At 47.8% G+C, this 22,126-nt stretch overlaps 1 protein-coding gene across 1 annotated transcript; it reads right to left on the bottom strand.

The window, feature by feature from the left end:
- Positions 1–842: 842 nt before the first annotated feature.
- On the bottom strand, positions 843–21,678 carry VPS4B (vacuolar protein sorting 4 homolog B). Its single transcript, XM_038770399.1, has 11 exons — positions 21,458–21,678; positions 14,424–14,535; positions 12,350–12,506; positions 11,183–11,250; positions 9,975–10,094; positions 9,462–9,618; positions 7,495–7,643; positions 6,611–6,692; positions 5,610–5,829; positions 3,445–3,585; positions 843–2,421 (listed from the first exon to the last, which is right to left on the bottom strand). Exons 1-11 carry the CDS (start codon positions 21,482–21,484, stop codon positions 2,320–2,322), a joined length of 1,335 nt encoding a protein of 444 aa, XP_038626327.1. The 5' UTR covers positions 21,485–21,678; the 3' UTR covers positions 843–2,319.
- Between the last annotated feature and the right edge of the window lie 448 nt (positions 21,679–22,126).

Genomic DNA, 22,126 nt, shown 5'->3' with positions numbered 1-22,126 from the left:
CTTGGACAACTTGTGGTGTCGGTGGTTTTGTGAAGTCTCCCATCATTATGGCCCTTAAACTGCACCCTTTTAAACCTGGACCGATGATATACAAATTCAAACCCAGGGCAGGCTTTGGCACGATTCTAGGTCTCTTTCACAATGTCTGTTGATGATGATGATGGCATTTATTAAGCGCTTACAATGTGCAAAGCACTGTTCTAAGCACTGGAGAGGTTACAAGGTGATCAGGTTGTCCCACAGGGGGCTCACAGTCAATCCGCATTTCACAGATGAGGTAACTGAGGCACGGATAAGTTAAGTGACTTGCCCAAAGTCACACAGCTGACAATTGGCAGAGGTGGGATTTGAACCCATGACCTCTGACTCCAAAGCCCATGCTCTCTCCACTGAGCCACGCTGCTTCTCTGTTAATGACCTAACTGCAGTTCCACACCACAATAATAACCCACCTTTTTCTAATGTGCTGTGGGTTTAAGAGGCCATTCACCTAGAAAATTTTGAAACCAGCCTTATTAGTTTTAGGGAGTTGAACCATCAGGCAGTCCAACTGTCACCTTTCAGACCTCTTTATTTTGGCTAAGCGCAAAACCCTTGTAATGCCACCAGTTTTAGGGTTCCAAGAACTGTACAAGGATTTCTCTCTGCTTAGTCAGGCTTAATCTGTCAGCTCCTGGTGGGCAAAAGATCATTTACACCTACTCTTTTGCTCACACTCTCCCAAGTGCTTACTCCAGTGCTCCAAGCATAGTAGGCGATCCAAAAATACCACTGATTGGGTGAGATTTTTCACATCTTCAGGAAGGCCAGAAAGAAGAAACAGCCAAAGAATGCCATGGTTGTTGTATTAGGACATTTTTACTTCAGGTAAGAACAGCACTTTTCACCAGTCCTAAGACTTGTATAAAGGAAAAGACACAAAATATGTACAGAAAAGACAAGGTCACCATTTAGAAGAACATTTGAAATGTGCAAAAATCCTTTGTAATGCAAGTGACCCTAAACAAAAGCATCTGCAGCCAGAACTGCAGAGTAGAGAATGATGGAATGTATTGCATGCTAAAGACCTCGAGCTCCTCAACATCTCCAGCCAATGCAAACTGACAAGGCACAACTCAATGCTGATGCTAATGTGTTGGAAAATACCCTCCAGAGAATGCACACGCCCTAGAAGGTTACTGGAAATAACCCAATGCCACTTTGAGGCTTTATTCACTCGGGACACATTATCCCCATTCCCAACCCCCATGAAGCACAGCATCTGATATCGAGGGGCAAGAAGATGCGAGAAGGGATTTGGCCTGGGCGAATTCTGCCTTCAATTCCCAGGCAGACGAGGAAAGTGGGGGGGGGGTGGGGGGGGATGAAGGGAAAAAAATCCAATGTACGTGGGCATGCCTCCTCCGCCACCCTCCCAAGCCCAGTTGTAAAGCTTCCTGTTACAGTATTTCATGACCCAGTATCTCCAACTATTGGCCCGTCTGTCATGCCTTTGTTCAGATTTGCTAACAGAAAGAGACACCGGGACAAAGTCTGATCTCCGAGGGAGAGCGCGTGCCACGTTTAGAGCAGCTCTTCCTCCAGATAGCACAGTGGCAGGTTTCTATGACCTAGCTTACAAAGGAAAACTTGCTGCTTTTTTAAGGCAATGCTCCCCGAGAATCCCAGGAGGCCAAACCTCTGGCAGGAGGCGACCCCTCAACCCCCCACCCTGCCACCCCTGGCCAAGGCCGCCCACGCTGAGTCCGAACCCAGTCTCCGGGCCCTTGGCTTCCTTACGGCCTTATCACTGGCACTGCTGATTTCTTCTTCCCATCCTCTTGATTAGGGTTGAACAAAAGGAAACAATTATGCTCACAGGCAGATCAAATCACTTGGACAATACATGTGGGTCTGTTACACAGTTCTCCTCTCCAAGATATAAAAGCAGCTTTAATTCCATTGGGTCTGAGGAGATGATAATTGCTTTATGTCAGACCTGGGGCATATGAAAGTCATTGGAATTTCTGTCTTCAGAAAACATCTGAGCTTAAAGAAGATCTGGAACATTTCCCGTTTGCTACGCTGCCCCGTATGATTCTAAAACAGCACTCCATCTTGTGAAGTTTCTTTTCAATAGGAGAAATTTAATAGATATTTGAGGGAAATACAATATAAAAGCTAGAGAAACTCTGAGGATTGATATCGCCCCCTTGTCTGTGGAAAGAAAGGAATGATTTTTTTTTTTTTCCCCGTTGGCAATTACCCTTGTGCCATCAATAGAGGCATGAATACCCAAGAGAGAAAGACCAAGGTCGCTGCTTCCCCATTTTCTCTGGTTTACCCCTCTTGGCCAAAGTCTTCTGTAAACTTGTGTATTTTTAACAGGTCTTGTTCATTTACTGTGGGTTTTGTGTTCCCTAATGACCGCAGCATATCAGACTGTCAGGAAAAAGGTAGAGGGGGGAAAAAGAAAAGAAAAGAAAAAAATATTATTAATGTTCCGGCCAAGTTAAGTAATGGTGTTCCAGGTCATTTTTCCTGGAACTCCTTCCCCTTCCAAAAGCGACAGCCCACTACTCTCCCCATCTTCAAAGCCCTTCTCAAACCAGAACTCCTGGCATAGCGGATAGAGCCTGGGCCTGAGAGTTACAAAGTCATGGGTTCTAATTCTGCCTCTGCCACTTGTCTGCTGGGTGACCTTGGCAAGTCACTTCACTTCTCTGTGCCTCAGTTACCTCATCTGTAAAGTGGGGATTGAGACTGTGATCCCACATGGGACAGGGACTGAGCCCAGCTCGATTTGTTTGTAACGATAATAATAATTATGGTACTTGTTAAAGCGCTTACTATAGGCCAAGCACAGTTCTAAGCACTGGGGTAGATACAAGTTGATCAGGTTGGACAAAGTTCCTGTCCCACATGGGGCTCACAATCTTAATCCCCATCTAATAAATCCCCTAAATTACCAGGACTATTTAACCTTAACCTTGAAGGCAGGCAAGATACGTGAATGAAATGGGAGCCACCGGACAGTCCCGATAAACTTGTTTCTACTGAAAGCCTTTCTTGGATGACTCTGCCCGTCCCACTAAGGAAGGAGTGTGGCTTAGTGGAAAGAGCCTGGATTTGGGAATCAGAGGGGTTCTAATCCTGTCTCTTTCACTTGTCAGCTGTGTGGTCTTGGGCAAGTCACTTAACTTTTCTGTGCCTCGGTTACCTCAACTGTAAAATGGGGATGAAGACCGTGAGCCCTACGTGGGACAAGCTGATTACCTTGAATGTACCCCAGCGCTTAGAACAGTGCTTGGCACAAAGTAAGCGCTTAACAAATACCAACATTATTATTATTATTATTATTATTAAGGAGAAATGCAGGATCTCACAAGGAAAAGCGAAAAAATGAAAAGGTAACTTTACTGCCCTGAACATTTCAATGTGAAATAGGCAAATGGAAGTTCTCACCATGGAAACCACCGGCTCCAAAAGCTTATCCCCGGGGACATCCATCCACGTCATTTCGATGGCATCAGGGTCACCCGGGGAACACGGGGTGAGCATATCTTCTACCACGGTATTAGGGTCAGCGGGTGAGGGCCCTCGGACCTGAAGGTATAAAAACACGGCTGCTTTCTGTCAAATAAGCCTTGTATTCCTGCCGATGGACAAAGTTTAAAATGGCGATAGCGGTGTCGGTCATGCAATTTTTTGAGCGTCTCTTACGGACAATGCGATGTATAAAGCAACTGCAGAGTCCAACGGAAACACAGGACACATTCTCTGCCCATAAGGAGCTTGCACTCTGAGGGGCAGAAATATTCACAAGGGGTGGAATTGGAAAGCATAAAATTGAACACTCTATCGACTGTGCAGGTAAACAAAATTGATGAGGAGAAAAACAATAAAATCCATACATACATGAATTCCTAAGTGCATGGTCCCTCCCGTGTGAGCGTAAGCCTCTTATTGATCAGGGAAGGCTTATTGGGAGGAGAGGGGATTTTTTTAGGGGGGCTTTGAAGGTGGGGAGGGCTGAGGTCTGGCAGATTTGGCCGAGAAGTTCCAAGCCCTGGGGTCAACGTGAGCAAGATGTCAGAGGTGGGCAAGGGGAGAGTGGGGCACAGTTTAGGAGGAGCACAGAGCATGAGAGCGGCCGGTGAGGAGAGCCAATAAGGTGGGGTGAGAGTGCCAGTGGACAGCCTGGAAGCCTGTGGGCAGCACCTCTCCTTGAGGCAGAGGAGAAGACGGTCAATCATTGGAGGGTTCGGAGGACAGGAGAAAAGTGTGCCGAATGACACATTGGGGAAGATGATGGGGTCATTTTGGGACAATGATGATGGGACGGTGGGAGAAGGGAAGGATTCGGGAGGCAAGATGGTTCAGTGGTGGACATGTCAGATTTGAGGTGCAGGTGGGCCATCCATGGGCCATCAGAGGCAAGTGGAGAGGCAGGACTGGAGGGCAGGGGAGAGGTCAGTGTTAGAATTAGTAGATTTGATCAGATCAGCGATGGAAGCTGAAGCCATGTGAGTGGACGAGTACCCCAAAGAGAGCAGCCCCGCAAGGGGGAGAAGAGCAAGGAAGGCCCAGCCCAGAACCCCATGGGACAACTATGGTCAGGGGATGAGAGATGGAACAGAAGCCATCAGAGGGCACAGACAAAGATACAAGGATAAGCAGGAGAGTACCTGTGCATGCTGGGAATCTCAACGGGGGATTATGGGGGTTGGGGAGAGGGTGGAGAGAGGAGAGGAGAGGCATGACTGGGCTTCTAAATCACATCAGCCCCAGAAACAGCATAGCTCAGTGGACAGAGCACAGGCCCGGGCGTCAAGACCTAGTGTCTAATCCTGTTTCTGCCACATGTCTGCTGTGTGACCTTGGGGGAGTCACTTAACTGCTCTGGGCCTCAGTTACCTCATCTGTAAAATGAGGATTAAGAGTGTGATCCCAATGTAGGTCAGGAACTGTGTCCAACCTGATTACTTTATATCTACCCCAGCACTTAGAGCAGTGCTTGGCACAGAGTAAGCCCTTAACAAGTACCATAATTATTATGGCATAGTGGATACAGCCCGGGCCTGGGAGTCAAAAGGTCATGGGTTCGAATCCCAGCTCGGCCACTTGCCTGCTGTGTGACCTTGGGCAAGTCACTTCACTTCTCTGGGCCTCAGTGACCTCATCTGGAAAATGAGGATTAAGACTGTGAGCCCCACATGGGAAATGGACTGTGTCCAACCCGATTTGCTTGTATCCACCCCCAGCGCTTAGTACAGTGCCTGGCACATAGTTAAGTGCTTAATAAATACCATTATTATTATTATTATTATAGGTGGAAAGGAGGGGGCTCAGAGTCAAGAGTCCTCCAAAAGGAAAGATGAAGCGGAATCTCAACTGATTTCTTCGCCAACTCAACAGGAGCTGAAACTCGTGGGGTGGGTACCAGAGTCAGCGAACTCATTGTGGAAGGGAATGTGTCTATTATACTGTTGTACAGTACTTGCCCAAGCACTCAGTACAGTGTTCTGCATGGAGTAATACTAATGAATCGCTCAATAAATATGATTGACTGACTGCCACAGACAGAGAGGACGTAGATTAAAGATCCAGAAGGGCGTTGTGTGACTTGCCTTTTTGAAGTGAGTGGCCGACTGAACTTTCCTCACAGGCTGCATCAACGCATCTCGCACAATGATGCTGATGTCGGCACCAGAAAAACCTTGTGACTTCTGCCCTAATTCTCGGAAGTCTGCTTCTGTCAGGCTGTTCTGAGTAGTTCCCAGGTGCAGTTTAAACATGGCTGCCCGCGCGTGGTCTTCAGGCAGAGGAATATGAATTCGCTTCTCAAATCTTGAAACCCAAAAGCAAACAAAAATCCCCTCAATCACTGGCATTGGCATAAAGCAATTAACACACTGATGCCCTTTCCAACAACAGAAGACGAAGCAAGAGCAGTGAGGCTTCTCCGACGATGAATTATTACTGGAAAATGCGGGTGAAGGGAAGACAGCTCGATGATGGGCTCCGTTCACTCAGGCGAACTGAACAGCTTAAAACTCCCAAGTGTGACAGACCTAAATGGTTTGTTTTGAACATTTAGAGAAAATGCCAGGAAAGCTGAGGTTTTCACTGCTGGGTATTTTAGCTAGTGAAACACTTTTGAGTTCCTTTTGATTTTGGTATCCCATTCAAACTCTTCAAAAACCGAAAACCGTTGGAATTGAGGGAAGAACGATTGACGGCCCGGGCGCCTCAAAACGACAACTAACCAAGGGACTACCTCCTCTAGGTTCACGTCCCAGCACTCCTGGCCAAGGCTGGGGAAGATGGGTCTCTGCTCCAGAAAAGCCACAGGCAGAGAACAGCCCGTGGGCGCCCGAGCCCCAGCACCCGCAGCCTGGCAAGTCCGACCCCCGAGGACCCACGGAGAGGCACCGGTTCCAGGCTTGGCATGGGGCAAAGCTTTCCGCCCGCAGACCTGTACTTCCATCCCTGCAGATTAACTAGCTCCAGACTCAGCCTTCAGGACCTCTGCAGTTGCTTTCCGCCTCCTCACTAGACTCCCGCTGGCTGGCCGAATCACCACCATGCTTTGTACTGACAAAAAAGAGGCTTTTGGCCCCCACCTTACCTCCTTCTGATGGCAGAATCCAGGACCCAGGGGATATTAGTGGCTCCCAGAACCAAAATTCCATCGTTGTCCACCCCGACACCTGCACCAAACCAGGCAGCACACTGAATGACCGGTCGCTTGGATTGTGGAGGAAAGGCCTATATGCGTCCATTCACCCGTCCCCTTCACACCACACGGCACTCTGTAGCTAGCGGGACCACGTGAGCTTTTTTCTCTAACCAGTCAATCACCAATCAGTTGTATTTGTGGAGCCCGTACTGAGTGTGAGGTATTGCTTCATAAGGTGGGGAGAGTAATAATAATGATGGCATTTGTTAAGCGCTTACTATGTGCAAAACACTGTTCTAAGCGCTGAGCACTGTTCTAAGTGCTGAGTACAACAGAAGCCACTTGCCTGCTGTGTGACCCTGGGCAAGTCACTTAACTTCTCTGAGCCTCATTTCCCTCATCTTCTAGAATGGAGATTTAATACCTGTTCTCCCTCCTACCTAGATTGTGAGCCCCATGTGGGACAGGAACTGTGTCTGTTCAGATTATCTCGTCTCTTTCCCAGCGCTTAATATAGTGCCCAACACCTAGTAAGCACTTAATAAACACAAACAATTACGGCTGTTCTTCTTATTTTGATACATTCCCCTTTTACGATTTGCGAGTTTCAGTGGATGACATTCTGGCAGTGTTTTATCAAAAGGGAAGGGAAAGGGCAGATTGACTGTTATTCAGAACCTGATTATCTGGTTTCTACCCCAGCACCAGGCTTGCCCAGAGTCATCTATAAGCACAGCCTGAGAAATGCCACTTCTTCACCACTGACGGACAGGTTGATGTCCATGATGATTCTCAATCGCTCTGCTCTTCGGTATTTAAGCCGTTCCTCCTACCTTGCATTTGAACCAGGAACTCGGTCTTAATTCTCCTGGCAGCCTCACTTTCATTCTCACTTCTTGAGCCGCACAAAGAATCGATCTCGTCGATGAAAATGATGGAAGGCTTGTTCTCCCTGGCAAGCTGGAATAAATTCTTGACCAGCCTGAAAATAAAAAGACATTCTGAACAACATCTCAAAAAAAAGCAATGAAGGCACTCCACGGAAGATATCACTGAGTCTGTCTGCAAAGGAAACATATCTTAATATCATAACTTTAAGTCTTGCTCTCTAACAAGCAATCTCTACATGCCACCCATGAATCTTAAGAGGCCCAATGTGCTCAGAATTTTCCTTACTTAGTAGCGGGATGATGTCCTCCATTTTGCACTGTTTTTTTCTAATGAGTCAGAGGACAATTACATTACAATTATTGCTTGAGGTCAGCTAAACCTGCCAAAAGAGTGCCATGATCCAAAAGACGTCCATTTTTTTTTCTAATGGTATTTGTTAAGCACTTACCATGTGTCAAGCACTGTTCTACGGGCTGGGGTAGATACAAGATAATCAGGTTGGACACAGTCCATGTCCCACATGGGGCTCACAATCTTAATCCTCATTTTACAGATGAGGTAACTGAGGCCCAGAGAAGTGAGGTGACTTGTCCAAGCTCACACAGCAGACAAGTGGCAGAGACAGAATTAGAACCCAGGTCCTTCCGACTTCTTGGCCTGTGCCCCATACACTGGGCCATGCTGCTTTGGCACAGAATCACCTGCGCATCGCTGATCTACACACAACCGATTTAACTGCCTGGACAGAGCTTGCTGGCTAAGTCGTCTACGAATGCATTTGAGTTCTGCTCTTCCTGGTATTCAAGGAACAACTTGCTCTTCTGTTGTTTTTGATCCCGTCCTTGAATGTCCGGATGTACGACGGCATCACATCGCAGGGTGCATAAGTGCCCCAGCATTAAGTACAGTGCCTGGCACATAGTAGCTGCTTAAATAGCAGCATATCATGCAGGCTTAAATACCACACATTATTATTATTATTATTAGAACAAAAAGGGGCAATGAGTTTGGCCGACTAAGAAAAAACAAAAAAAAACCACTAAGCCTGTCTGCCTTCACCCTTCAATCAACCAAAAGCAGCTACTCAGTACCTCTCAAATGCAGGACATTGTACTAAGCGCTTGGGAGAGTACCACAGAAGGGACAACCGCATTCCCTGGCCTCAAGGGCCTTACAATCTAATGCAATGCCACACAAATGCTACTTGTATCCCTAAAATCCGCCACGCTGATTCCAAAGCAATGATTCTAACAAAGGGAGTGCTCTCTTTGAAGACTGGAGTCGTGGTCCCCAATTCTCCGTTCTTCTCTATTCCCTGAACACAAACAATCACAAGCTTTTGGCACCAGTTTTCCTCCCGGCAGACTCCATGGAACACCATGACAGACGGAGGGATCGGCAGGACTAAAGAACATGAGTAAGAGAAAGCAACAGCCCAGTCAGAAGTGCTTGGAATTTCCTTAAAGCCCCAAGAATATGATGCCATGTATCGAATAAATACGACAAATTATTTCCGCTGAGAACTTGCATCTAAAGTTGCAAAGAAATAAGTATTTCCAAAAGCAGTGGAGAATTTTCTATAAAAGATGACTCCAAGCAGCATGGCTCAGTGGAGAAGAGCCCGGGCTTTGGAGTCAGAGGTCATGGGTTCAAACCCCAGCTCTGCCAATTGTCAGCTGTGTGACTTTGGGCAAGTCACTTCACTTCTCTGTGCCTCAGTTACCTCTCATCTGTAAAATGGGGATTGAGACTGTGAGCCCCACGTGGGACCTGATCACCTTGTAACCTCCCCAACGCTTAGAACAGTGCTTTGCACATAGTAAGCACTTAATAAATGCCATCATTATTATTATTATTACTGTAGGATGACCGAATTGCTGTTCAGAGAAGGCTCTACTATTTCACTTACTTTTCGCTTTCTCCCAGCCACTTTGAGACAAGGTCGGAGGATGATACTGAAAAAAAAGTAGAGTTGTTGGCTTCGGTTGCTACGGCTTTGGCTAAGTAAGATTTTCCAGTTCCAGGTGGTCCAAACAAGAGGATCCCCCGCCACGGAGTTCTCTTCCCTACAATGCATGAGAGAAAACAAACTTCGGTAGAAGAATTTCACGTGCCAGATGTTCAAGATGTAACTGGAGGCAGCCGCTGCCAAGCACACTGAATCTTGACTCCTGTTTGAGAGCTGCTAGAACAATAGCTACAACTGACAATGACTTTTCCCCGCCGCCAAAGCCTTATTGAAAGCACATCCCCTCCAAGAGGCCTTCCTTGACTTCCCCCTCCTTTCCTCTTCTCCCACTCTCTTCCAACACCACCCTGAATCCTGCAAATGGGAGCTAAAGGGCAGCAGCTTCCCAGGCTACCTCTCCAGCTGCCTCACTGCCCATTACTTAAAAATGAAGACTGGAAAAAAGGTTTTCACCTGTAAAGAGATGAGGGAACTTAATGGGCAATATCACAGCCTCTTTAAGCGCTTCTTTGGCTCCCTCGAGACCTGCGACATCACTCCATTTCACATTTGGTCGCTCCATAACAATGGCACCTTCAGAACAAATGTTATAAGACATTTTAAGGGATTATGGTAGAGAAAGAGGTCCAAAGGTAAAAACAATTGGAAGACATTAGCTGGGCAATGTGTCCCACCGCAACTGCACTGTGAGTTTCTTCCTTTCCAATACGAAACACAACGCCCCTCCTCCTTAAAAAAAAAAACCAACCCACTAAAAACCTACTGCATCTGCTTGGCTATCTGAATTCTGATTCACTGCTTTGGCAGGGGTGGCCATCTGGCTTTGCAACCTCAAAATCCTGGTTGGCACAGGCAGAGCCCCTTCCATTTGGCTTTTAGATTTAATTTGAAACAAGAACAGAGCTAGCTGAATGACTCGATTCAGGGGATTCTGCAAAACACAATTAAGAGTTTGGGAGGATTTTATGGAATTCGATGAACGCTTACTGTGGGTCAAGGCCTCTTCTGAGCGCTGGGGCAGAAATAGGTTAATCAGACTCCGAGAGAGAGTGGGGATTCTACCCTTACTGCTCTCCCGACACCGTTTCTACAACATGGCCCTGTGGGCCTCAGAGACCTCTTACTGACACTGCTGCTGGGCACTTAACAACTACCATCGTCATCATCATTATTATTATTACCTGTAAAACTGGGATTCAATATCTGTTGCTCCTCCCACTTAGACAGTGAGACCCCTTCCATTTGGGACAGGGACTGTTATCTTGCCCAACCAGGACCTCATCACGTCATGGTACATTCCTGGCATAACTTGTGTAATGGGGTGGGAATGTGTCTGTTTATTGTTATACTGTACTCTCCCAAGTGCTTATTACAGTGCTCTGCACAGAGTAAGCACTCAATGACTACGACTGAATGAATGAATGAATCTAACCTGATTAGCTTGTATCTACCCACTGCTTAGAACAGGGCTGGACAAATATCAGGCACTTAACAAATACCAAGGTTATGATTTTCATGATGATGATGACGATGATGTTCCCAAGTACATAACCCAGGGCTCTGGGCTAGAACAGAAGTCCTATGGAATAAAGTAAGTGATTCAACTCTAGTAGTTCACCAGGGTTCTAGACAATGAAACCAAAGGGAAATCTCAAAGTGACCTTGAAGTTGATTCTGCAACTTCTTCTTTTCGGGGTCATCAGATTCTCCTTCCCCATCACTGTCGTTCCTGATAAAAATAAGATGTCAACGGTCATTCTTTGTCTCAAATGAAAAAGGGCTACGGCAAGTTAGAAAGCGATATAAATTCAAACATCTCTAGACTGTGAGGTCGCTGTGGCAGGGGATGTCTACTAACTCTGTTGTACTGTGCTCTTTCAAGTGGCTAGGACAGCGCTCTGCACAGAGTAAGCACTTAATAAATACCACTGATGATGATGATTTCACTTTCGGTGAGGACGAGAAGTTCAAATGCGAAGCACTGTCAAGAAAACCTTTTTGAAATGAAACTGACAGAACCACTTTTGAGAGCCTTTGAATTTCACAGGAGGAGCCTGGCCCTGCCAAAAGCTTGGTGTGCTGAGGAGCTTAACTCTTGAAGATGAATGCTCTGGATTCCAAGTCCTGTCTATCAAAGAGCTACACACCAGAAACTTGAAAAAAGAACGGCTCCAGGGAGATCTAAGGTAACGTCACTCTGTAGTTTGTGGCCAATATCAGAAAGGCCCTCCCACTCCTCTCTCTTCCCCAGCTTCACCCAGCAGAGGTTGGAGGGAAGAGGGCCTGAGCCTGGGCGGCAAAAGAAAGTGAGCACAAACTCTGCTACTTGGGTTGAGCCTGTGCCAAGAAGCCCAGAGGGCTGCCAGTCCAGAGTGACTTCCTCTCCATTGCCAGAGGGCCCGGAGGTCTAGTGATCCCTTCTCCCTGTAATCCTCAGGTGGCTGAGTCCTTGGGGATGTGGGGGAGAGACCACGGCGACCCTGGGTGGCAGAGCCTAGTCCTCCTCACCAGGAGAGCTCCTCTCGGGCCCCGGCCTGCTCTGAAGCCAGCGGGACTCTCCCCAATGGGCCTGGCGCCCCAAGAAGGGCCTGCGGGGCTAGCTGCCATCCAGGGGCTGAGCACTGGCTGGAAACTGCTCTCCATCCATCCGGGACTGCACGAGGACAAATTTGGGGAAAGTTGGTGGGTTAAACTTGCAGGAGTGGGCATCGGACAATCTGAAGCATTGTTTCTAAGCCGTTAGCATCATTCAGGGCTGGGATTCCCTGTGTTAAATTCCCAATAGAATTGAAAGGAACAATGTTTTAAGTTTCCTCTGGAATACATACTCTTTCTCATCAGCTGTGCTGGGTTGTTCCTCCTTCACTGGCTTCTTTGGAGTTTTCTCCTTCTTCTTCAGGTGCTCCTTCAGTTTCTCAGCTCTATCGAGATACTCTGTGCATTTTGCCCTGATACTTTGCTTGGCTTTGTCACCCTGTGCTTCATCTAATGAGGAAAAGACAGACACGACTCTTCATTAGAGAACCAAGCAGCAAGTGAATCGAATCCTCAGTTCCATTTCCTAAAAACACTTGTACCCGGTAGGAAATGAACTAGCATTTCCTCCCTCTTTCCCACTCCACCAGCTCTTTCCAAATATATGAAATAAGGATGAAAGCTTTGATTTCTCTACCAGCCCCATTACTGGGAGCTAAATAACAATCACTCTGTTAATTTTTTTAAAAAAGGTTATTTTCAGTCATACATAAAACCACGAATTACATAAACCAGTAATACTATCTACTAACATTAACCACATAGAAAATATTCTAAGTTCCCAATTAGCTTTCTGTATTTCGGCTTCGCCCTTATATCTACATATATATCTGCAGAAAGGTGCTCGGAAATGCAAGAGAGTGGGAAGGATGAAATTATAAAATCCACCTGCTTGAACACTGTAATTAAAAAGAGTTAGTGACATGACCCACTTTAAAACACCTTAAATTTGCATCATGCATATTTAAATTGCCCCAAATTTCCATTTTCTCACAAAAGTGTCTTTTAACTGCAGGCAGGGCCTTGATAACCCACCAGACCGAGGTGACTCCCATAAATCCCGAGAAGCAGCGGGGCCTAATGGATAGAGCTCAGGCCTAGGAGTCAGAAGGACCTGGGTTCTAATCCCAGTTCCGCTACTTGTCTGCTGTGTGGCCTTGGGCAAGTCACTTTCTTTCTCTGTGCCTCAGTTACCTCATCTGCAAAATGGAGATTAAGACAGTAGCTTGTATCCACCCCAGAGCTTAGTACAGTATCTGGCACATAGTAAGCATTTAATGAGTACCTTGAAAAGAAAAAAACCTAGGTTGAAACTCACTCATTTTAGGACTTAACGGGAGGTGTTTGTCTAATGTTTCACTCAGGAACCCAGAAATGCCATTAGACCAATTCGTTTTCCCTGGCTCCTTTTTAATGTTGAAATTCAAGAAAAGGGCAAATATGATGAAGAAACATTAAAAGGCTCTACTTCAAGAACAAACGTATATAGTTCTTGTCAAACATATCCAATGGCCCTGTCTCTCTTGCTCACGTTACAAATTATGCCACTTCTTTTCAGTGCCGTGGGCTACACACTTGATTGCTCTAATTTTTTGGAACTCGAATCTCGTCCAAGGAACAAGAGTCCAACACGATATTTCCATTCAATCAGTATCCGGGACCAGAATACACCCACAGTACTCCTAGAGTGGGGGAATGCATCCTCGCTGAGTGTGCGTGCTAAGGAGGACCCAGACGGTCCACCTCACCCTGCGGGTACTACACCAGTGGGAGAGTGCCCCATCTCCTCTGACCCCAAACTGTGCTGCATCCGGACAGATGCGATCCCTAATCCCACTGATGCATTCTGGCCAAAACCTGCAGGGAGAGCCTGCGTTCTGGAAAAACTTAGCATGGGAAAGGGCCTTCCCTTCACTCCTATAAACAAACACAGAGTTGTCACTTCGCATATTCACATAATAATAATGATAGTATTTGTTAAGCGCTTCCTATGTGCCAAGCACTGTTCTAAGCACTGGGGTAGATCCAAGCTAATCAGGTTTGACACAGTCCCTGTCCCACATGGGGCTCACAGTCTTCACCCCCATTTTACTGATGAGGTCACTAAGATGCGGAGAAGTGAAGCGACTCGCCCAAGATCACACAGCAGATGAGTGGCAGAGCCAGAATTAGAACCCAGGTCCTTCTGGCTCCCGGGCCTTCTGACTCCCACCAGGCCATGCTGCTTCCCTTGCTTTCAGGCACAGGGCCTGCTGAAGTTCCTCACGTCATCATCATCACATCATCAGACTCTTTTACTCGGAAGTCATTTGGGGCTTGATAACTGTTTCCAAATGTTAAAGAATTAGTTAATGGCTTCAGCCTTACACTTAACGACGTGGAGGAAATATTGCACAGCATGCTGGTATAGCCGGAGGGCTTCATCGTAGTTCCCCGCTTTGTCTTCTTGTGCTGCTTTGCTGGCGAGGTCTATTGCTTTCTGTAAGGACAGATATGCAACGATGTAATGAGAAACAAGCAATCACAAGATTAAAGAGAAAAGCGCTCTGCTTGCAGCAGTGGTCCAACTCTTTGAAAAGTCTAGCGGAGTCCATTTTGGGGGTGCTAAGGAGTCATACTTATCCCTGTGGACGCCCCCCCTCCGCCCCCCACAAAAGCAATTACACATGTGCACCTTAGAAAGGCTGCAATTTACTAAAACGCCCCTGGACTCCCACCACTAAATAGAACACGAGACAATGGAATTTGTGAAGAGAACGATACTATTTTCTGACTCCCCCTTAATGGGAAAAGTGGCCCAAAGTAAGTAGTAGAGAAGCAGCGTGGCCTAGTGGATGGAGTACAGGCCTGGGAGTCCAAAGGACCTGGGTTCTAATCCCCTCTCCGCCATTTGTCTGCTGTGTGACCTTGGGCAAGTCGCTTCACTTCTCTGGGCCTCGGTGACCTCATCTGCAAAATGGGGATGAAGACTGGGAACCCCATGGGGGATGTGGACTGGGTCCAACCTGATTACCTTGAATCTACCCCAGTACTTCAAATGGTGCCTGGCACATAGGAAGTGTTTACGAAATAACATAATAAAAGTAGTCATTATTCCTTATTAAGCACTTACTGTGGGCAGAGCACCATACTAAGCGCTGGGAAAGAGTATACATGTAGGAATTAGAGTCGGACCCTGTCCCTCGAGGGACTCACAGCGGGGAGGTGGCGGCAGGCCAGGGAGAGAGAGAGAGGGAGCCACAAGGAGAGGCCCATGGCCCGCCCGTCCCCCAACTCCTGACTGCCAGAGGCAGGCAGATGACCGGCCCCCCTGGGCCAGTGACCGGAGCTGCAGTGTCAGGAACAAATCCAGTGGACATTGGTCCTCGTTGGCCTCTTGGGAGCAGCCCACTTCCTCACTGGAGGGCGGAGGGCTGGGTGCTGTGCAGGCCAGCAGCTCCTCTGGGGCTCCGGCCTGGAGGGAGTGGATGGCGAGTGGCCCTGGAAACCAGGGCCAGCCTAGGGAAGCAGTGGTGACAGCAGTGGCGGTGACAGTGGTGACTGCGGTGGCCTTTCAGCCTGACAATGGACCCTGCAGAGGTGGGGGAAAAGAACCCGCTCCACCAGGGGTAGGTGCGGGACACATGGGCTCTGCTAGTTTGTGCTCATTCACTCAAGCATGCTCTCTCTATCTTGTTCTCTCTCTCTTCCCTCCCCTCCAGTCTGTTTGCTGATGCTTAATAATAATAATGGCATTTATTAAGCGCTTACTATGTGCAAAGCACTGTTCTAAGCACTGGGGAGGTTACAAGGTGATCAGGTTGTCCCATGGGGGGCTCACAGTCTTAATCCCCATTTTACAGATGAGGTAACTGAGGCACAGAGAAGTTAAGTGACTTGCTCAAAGTCACACAGCTGACAATTGGCGGAGCCGGAATTTGAACCCATGACCTTTGACTCCAAAGCCCGTGCTCTTTCCACTGAGCCATGCAGCTTCTCATAACAGCTTAACAAACACTACCATTATTTTGCCATGACTAGTGCACAGTTTAATCACTGAAGATATAACACTGAGGACAACTCGGATTATCGCTCTTCTCTCTGGAATACGGGATCCTGAACTCGGAAGTTATGAAAATGGCAAAGTAACCCGAAACGAATGAAATTCTACCCTTGAATTTTCCATGGAGTTTGTATTTTCTTTTTAATGTACATCCCTTTCTTAAGGTACAATGTTGGAGCACCCTACCTTTGGGAGACCACCAAAATAGTCTTATAGCATGCTGAATTTATTCAACATCTATCGCTAAAGACCCATGACATTTTCATACAAATCACAAAATATAAATCTATCAGAAACGACCCAATTCAATGAAATGGTTCAACTGAATAAGGAAGGAAAAGGACTGCTCAATCGTCTCTGGAAGACACTAGAAGACCCCAGCAGCTGTATGTTTCCTACAGAAAGGAAAATGATCTCTCATCAGACTCTGAGGACATCCTTCAGACCTCTTGCCGTTTTCAGCCCCTTTCACTCGGCAGCCTCTCGGAATCACCTTCCAGGGAGGTGCAGACGCCCAGAACGACCAACGGCCCTGAGAGCTGGGGTGATATCTTGCCTTGCCAACCCATTCTGAAGCACTGGAGCCGGAGTAAAGGCTAGGGGAACCTCGTCCTCTCACTTAGACGCAGAAGATCGAAGACCTCGCTCGCTACCCCTTGGATGGCCGTGTGACTACTTCCCGGTGCGGCCCGCTGGGCCCCTGCTCCCACCATGCAAACCGAGAGGCTATGCCACTGCAGAGCGTTCCCCGCCCAGGTGGTCGTATAAATCCACAGGGATCATTCCAGGGCCCTCGGTCTCTTTCTCCTTTTCCTCAGTAACGCCCCACTGCCTCTCCGGGACCCCGCACCCTGCTCCGTGTCACGGAGGAACCTCCATCCTGACCTGCCCCCCCCCTACCCAGGGGAAGGAAAAAAGCAGTCGCCACCCTTTGACCTCAGGACACAGTGGTGGTGGCTACTGCAGCAATCACTGTCAACCCTTAGCTGTCAGGTGCCTGAAATTCTGCTCCTCTAGCCACAGTGTCCAACTGAGCTGTTTGTTGTCTTTATGTTGTCTGGGTGTTTGGTTTCATCTCTCCTCATGTACCTAACACCAGGTCCTTCTCTGTCTAATTCCTGCCTCTGTATTCTTTCCCAGTGCTTAATACAGTGTTCTGCACACAGAAAGCACTTGATAAATCCTGTTATTACTAGTACTACTAATTAAAAAAGAGACTCCAACAGGGACGTGCTTCACATAATATATCCAAGAAAAGAAATAGTAGAAGCAGCAAATTTACACTAACTCTCCCAAATTCTAGATTCAAAAGATTGCCGCTTAAAGCTCATTGGTGAATTGGGACAGTAGTTAACATTACTATTAAATCTGATAGCTAGTAAACCGTTAAAACAAAAAAAGCAACCTACCAAAGTTATCTATAAAAATAGCTGCCCTTGCTCTTGAACTCTTTCCCCTGCTCTCCCTCACTCCTAGACTGAGCTCCTTGTGGGAAGGTGCCTGTGTCTGATCTGAGAAGTCTGTTCTTTAATCAGCACTTGGCGCCTAGAAAGTGCTTAAGGAATACCACGATAATTACTATTCACACTTGCGAGAAGCAGTTCTTGCCGATGATGATAGGAACCAAAACAAAATTCCTCGTGACTACATGGGAAAGTTGATCAGGAGCCCTGGAGGACGGCAGGAAGGTGATGGGGAGGGATGAGAGAACGCAGGTGCAAATCAAGAGCGCTCCCGTCGATTCCTTTCCACAGGTTCTCTTGGGCCCGGATCCCCGGACAGAGGCCCACCCCTCCACAAAGGAACACAAAGGAGAGTAAATTATAACACTGTAACGAAGTTGGTAGACACAATGCTGTGATGGACTTCATACTGATCTGGAAGAGGAACACACTGAGCCCATCATCAGCATCATCACCTTCAACCTGAGAATGTGTATGAGTTTTTCAAGGGGTTGGAAATAAGCTGAATGAGAAGCTGATTTCGGCAGAACTACTGGCCGGGTGTCTCTTTCCCCAGTTCCCTTCCTTTTTGCAAATCCTGTGGCTGGAGGTAGCAGGAGAGGGGACACAGGCCCTTCCGACTCGACCCACCTCCTCCTCGAGAATCTTCCTACCCCGGGCCACCCCACCCGCCCGCCCGCCGTCCCTGGCGCGTACTGTCACACGCGGGGCTGCAGAAACGTCAGAGCCACACTTGCGTCCCCAAGTAGTCGGATGACGCGAACCCATCAGTTCTCGGTCCTAAAACGCAGGCCCCGTCTGCTTCCCATGTCTGCTGAAAGCTCTGCTGGGATTCTTGCTTTAGGAGAGCAGCGTAGCTTAGCGGAAAGAGCACAGGACTGGGAGTCAGGAGATTTTAATTCCAGCTCCACCACTTTTTTTTTTAATGGTGTCTGTTAAGCACTTACTTTGTTCCAAGCACTCTACTAAGTGTTGGGGTAGAAACAAGCTAATCAGGTTGGACACAGTCCATGCCCCACACAGGGCTCACAGTCTTAATCCCCATCTTGCAGATGAGGTAACTAAGACACAGAAAAGTTATGTGACTTGCCTAAGGTCCCTCAGCAGATGAGTGGCTGGGCCAGGATTCGAACCCAGGTCCTTTGGCCTTCCAGGCCCGTGCTCTACCACTAGGGCACGCTGAATGACCTTGGGCAAGTAAAATGACTGCTCTATGCCTCGGTTTCCTCATCCAGAAAATGAGGATGAAATACCAGTTCTTTCTCCCCACTTAAGCGGTGAGCCCCTTGTGGGACAGAGAGACTGTGTTTGATCTGATGGTACTGTGTCTACCAGAGGGCTTGGCACCTAGTAAGTGCTTTAACACTTACAATGATTAGAGTTGTGTTTCTCATTTTTGGCCTTGATTTTAGCCACCAAGTTCCCTGGCTCTGATCCAATCAATCACCGATGGTATCAACTGAACACTTACAGTACACAGAGCACTGGACTTGGTGCTTGGGAGAGTAAATCATAACACTATAACAAAGTTGGTAGACACGATGCTGTGATGGACTTCATACTGATCTGGAAGAGGAACACAAAGGACCCTGGGGCAAGTGGGATATTTAAGGGTCCCCCAGGAGGGATGCTTTCGCACCATGCAAAATCTTTATACTTATGCAAAGCGGCCCCCTCCACCAATATCGTATTGTGATGCATGTCCAGCATAACACGGACGACGTCGTGAGCTTCTCCTTATCTGAAATACGGGAGGGCTGTCAGCAGCCACTGACTCTAGCCAGTTGTGACCCACGGCATTTCGACTGGGGTCCTCCTCTGTCTGGAGGTCCGCCGAGTAAAGCGTCGTGTCTGAGGGCTCTGGAGGCTTGGGGTTTGTCTTAAGTTAGCATGGGGGGCTTGGTGGGGGTACCTGGACACGTGGGTCTGCCCTAAATTAGTTCATTGTCCTCAAGATGGATCTATATGTTTGTACATATTTATTACTCTATTTATTTTACTTGTACATATCTATTCTATTTATTTTATTTTGTTACTATGTTTGGTTTTGTTCTCTGTCTCCCCCTTCTAGACTGTGACCCCATTGTTGGGTAGGGACTGTCTCTGTATGTTGCCAACTTGTACTTCCCAAGTGCTTAGTACAGTGCTCTGCACACAGTAGTCACTCAATAAATCTCTTCCTCCCTTCAAGGCCCTGCTAAGAGCTCACCTCCTCCAGGAGGCCTTCCCAGACTGAGCCCCTTCCTTCCTCCCCCTCATCCCCCTCTCCATCCCCCCATCTTACCTCCTTCCCTTCCCCACAGCACCTGTATATGTTTGTACATATTTTTTACTCTATTTATTTATTTATTTATTTTATTTGTACATATCTATTCTATTCTATTTATTTTATTTTGTTAGTATATTTGGTTTTGTTCTCTGTCTCCCCCTTTTAGACTGTGAGCCCACTGTTGGGTAGGGACTGTCTCTATATGTTGCCAATTTGTACTTCCCAAGCGCTTAGTACAGTGCTCTGCACATAGTAAGCGCTCAATAAATACGATTGATGATGATGATGAATAAATACGATTGATTGATTGATTGAGTCCTCCAACTGCCCTTTAGATGGGTCCAAGACTCTCAAGAGCGTGATGAGCACCTGATGCCCAACTCTGGCCCAGATTGGCACTTGTGCTGGACCAGGGCCTCTGTCTGATCGCCACACCAACGGCTGATGATGACAGAGGAATCATGAGGAATCGGAGGCCAGCCTAGGTCCCCCCTTTTAGGACTGAGAACTGAGGGTTTCATTCAGTCATTCATCTTTCCAATCGCATTTATTGAGCATTTACTGTGTGCAAAGCAGGGTACTGGGTGCTTGGGAGAGTGCAATATAACAATAAAAAGACACATTCCCTGCCCACAACGAGCTTACAGTCTAGAGGCAACTGGGGAAGAAAGTTTAGCTCTGACAATCAATCAATCGTATTTATTGAGCGCTTACTGTGTGCAGAGCACTGTACTAAGCGCTTGGGAAGTACAAGTCGGCAACATATAGAGACAGTCCCTACCCAACAGTGGGCTCACAGTCTAGAAGGGGGAGACAGAGAGCAAAGCAAAACATATTAACAAAGTAAAATAGAATAAATATGTACAAATAAAATAGAGTAATAAATATGTACAAACATATCTACAGGTGCTGTGGGGAGGGGAATTAGGTGGGGGGGGGGGATGGGGAGAGGGAGAGGAGGGGGAGAGGAAGGAAGGGGCCCAGTCTGGGAAGGCCTCCTGGAGGAGGTGAGCTCTCAGTAGGGCTTTGAAGGCAGAGAGCTAGCTTGGCGGATGTGCCAATTGCCAGCTGGGTGACTTTGGGCAGGTCACTTTACTTCTCTGTGCCTCAGTTACCTCATCTGCAAAATGGGGATTAAAACTGCGAGCCCCCCGTGAGACAACCTGATCATCTTGTAACCTCCCCAGCGCTTAGAACAGTGCTTTGCACACAGTAAGCGCTTAATAAATGCCATTATTATTATTATTATCACTATGTGCGGAGGGAGGGCATTCCAGGCCAGGGGGGAGAACTTGTCAGCTACGTGACTTTGGGCCCTTCTCTGGACCTCAGTGACCTCATCTGTCAAATGGGGATGAATCAATCAATCAATCAATCGTATTGATTGAGCGCTTCCTGTGTGCAGAGCACTGTACTAAGCGCTTGGGAAGTCCACGTTGGCAATATATAGAGGCAGTCCCTACCCAAAGGTGGGCTCAAGACTGTGGGCCCCACATGGGACGAGCTGATGGCCTGGTATCCCCCCAGCGCTTAGAACAGTGCTTTGCACACGGTAAGCGCTTAATACCATCATCATTATTATTACAGTTAAGCGCGTAATAAATGCAATCATTATTATCATTGTTACCTGGAGGTTGGAGGACGGCGATGCCATGGCGACGGGCGGGTGGGGCTCGGGGCCGGGTCCCTCCTCCGGTCCGGCTACCAACCGGGGGTCGGTGGGGGGGTCGGCGGGTCGGAGGGTCGTCGGAGGGTCGGCGGTCCGGTCCGATCCGGTCCGATCCGGTCGGGTCGGGCCCGTTTCTCCTCAGGATTTCCGCAATCGGCGGCCCATCCCGGCCGTCGTCCCCGCCCTCACGGGAAACTTCCGCCTTGCTCATCGCGGCGCACGCGCACTGCGGCGGGGACGGACGGACCGACGCGTGACGTCATCGTCCCGCGCAACCAATCAATCAATCGTATTGGCTGAGCGCTTACGGCGCGCAGGCGCCGGACTGAGCGCTGGGGAACTTCATTCATTCATTCATTCATTCATTCATTCATTCATTCGTATTTTTTTTATCGTATTTATTGAGCGCTTACTGTGTGCAGAGCACTGTACTAAGCGCTTGGGAAGTCCAAGTCGGCAACATATCGAGACGGTCCCTACCCAACGTCATCATCGATCGTATTTATTGAGCGCTTACTGTGTGCAGAGCAGATCACGGGCTTTGGAGTCAGAGGTCATGGGTTCGAATCCCGGCCCCACCAATTGTCAGCTGTGTGACTTTAGGCAAGTCACTTAACTTCTCTGTGC

Source organism: Tachyglossus aculeatus, chromosome X3 (genome assembly GCF_015852505.1).
Source record: "Tachyglossus aculeatus isolate mTacAcu1 chromosome X3, mTacAcu1.pri, whole genome shotgun sequence".
NCBI classification, from domain to species: Eukaryota; Metazoa; Chordata; class Mammalia; order Monotremata; family Tachyglossidae; genus Tachyglossus; species Tachyglossus aculeatus.
Note: the sequence above shows the minus strand (reverse complement) of the source record. Positions and strands in the feature narration are given on the sequence as shown.

Bases quoted from the DNA above. Each gene is read 5' to 3' on its own strand.
- VPS4B (XM_038770399.1), bottom strand. From the start codon at position 21,484: ATGGCATCGCCGTCCTCCAACCTCCAG. The intron at 11,251-12,349 runs GTATGTATTCCA...TATTTTTATCAG, and splicing joins AGCACAGCTGATGAGAAAGA to GAACGACAGTGATGGGGAAG. The intron at 2,422-3,444 runs GTGAGAACTTCC...TTTTCCTGACAG, and splicing joins TGGAGCCGGTGGTTTCCATG to TCTGATATGCTGCGGTCATT.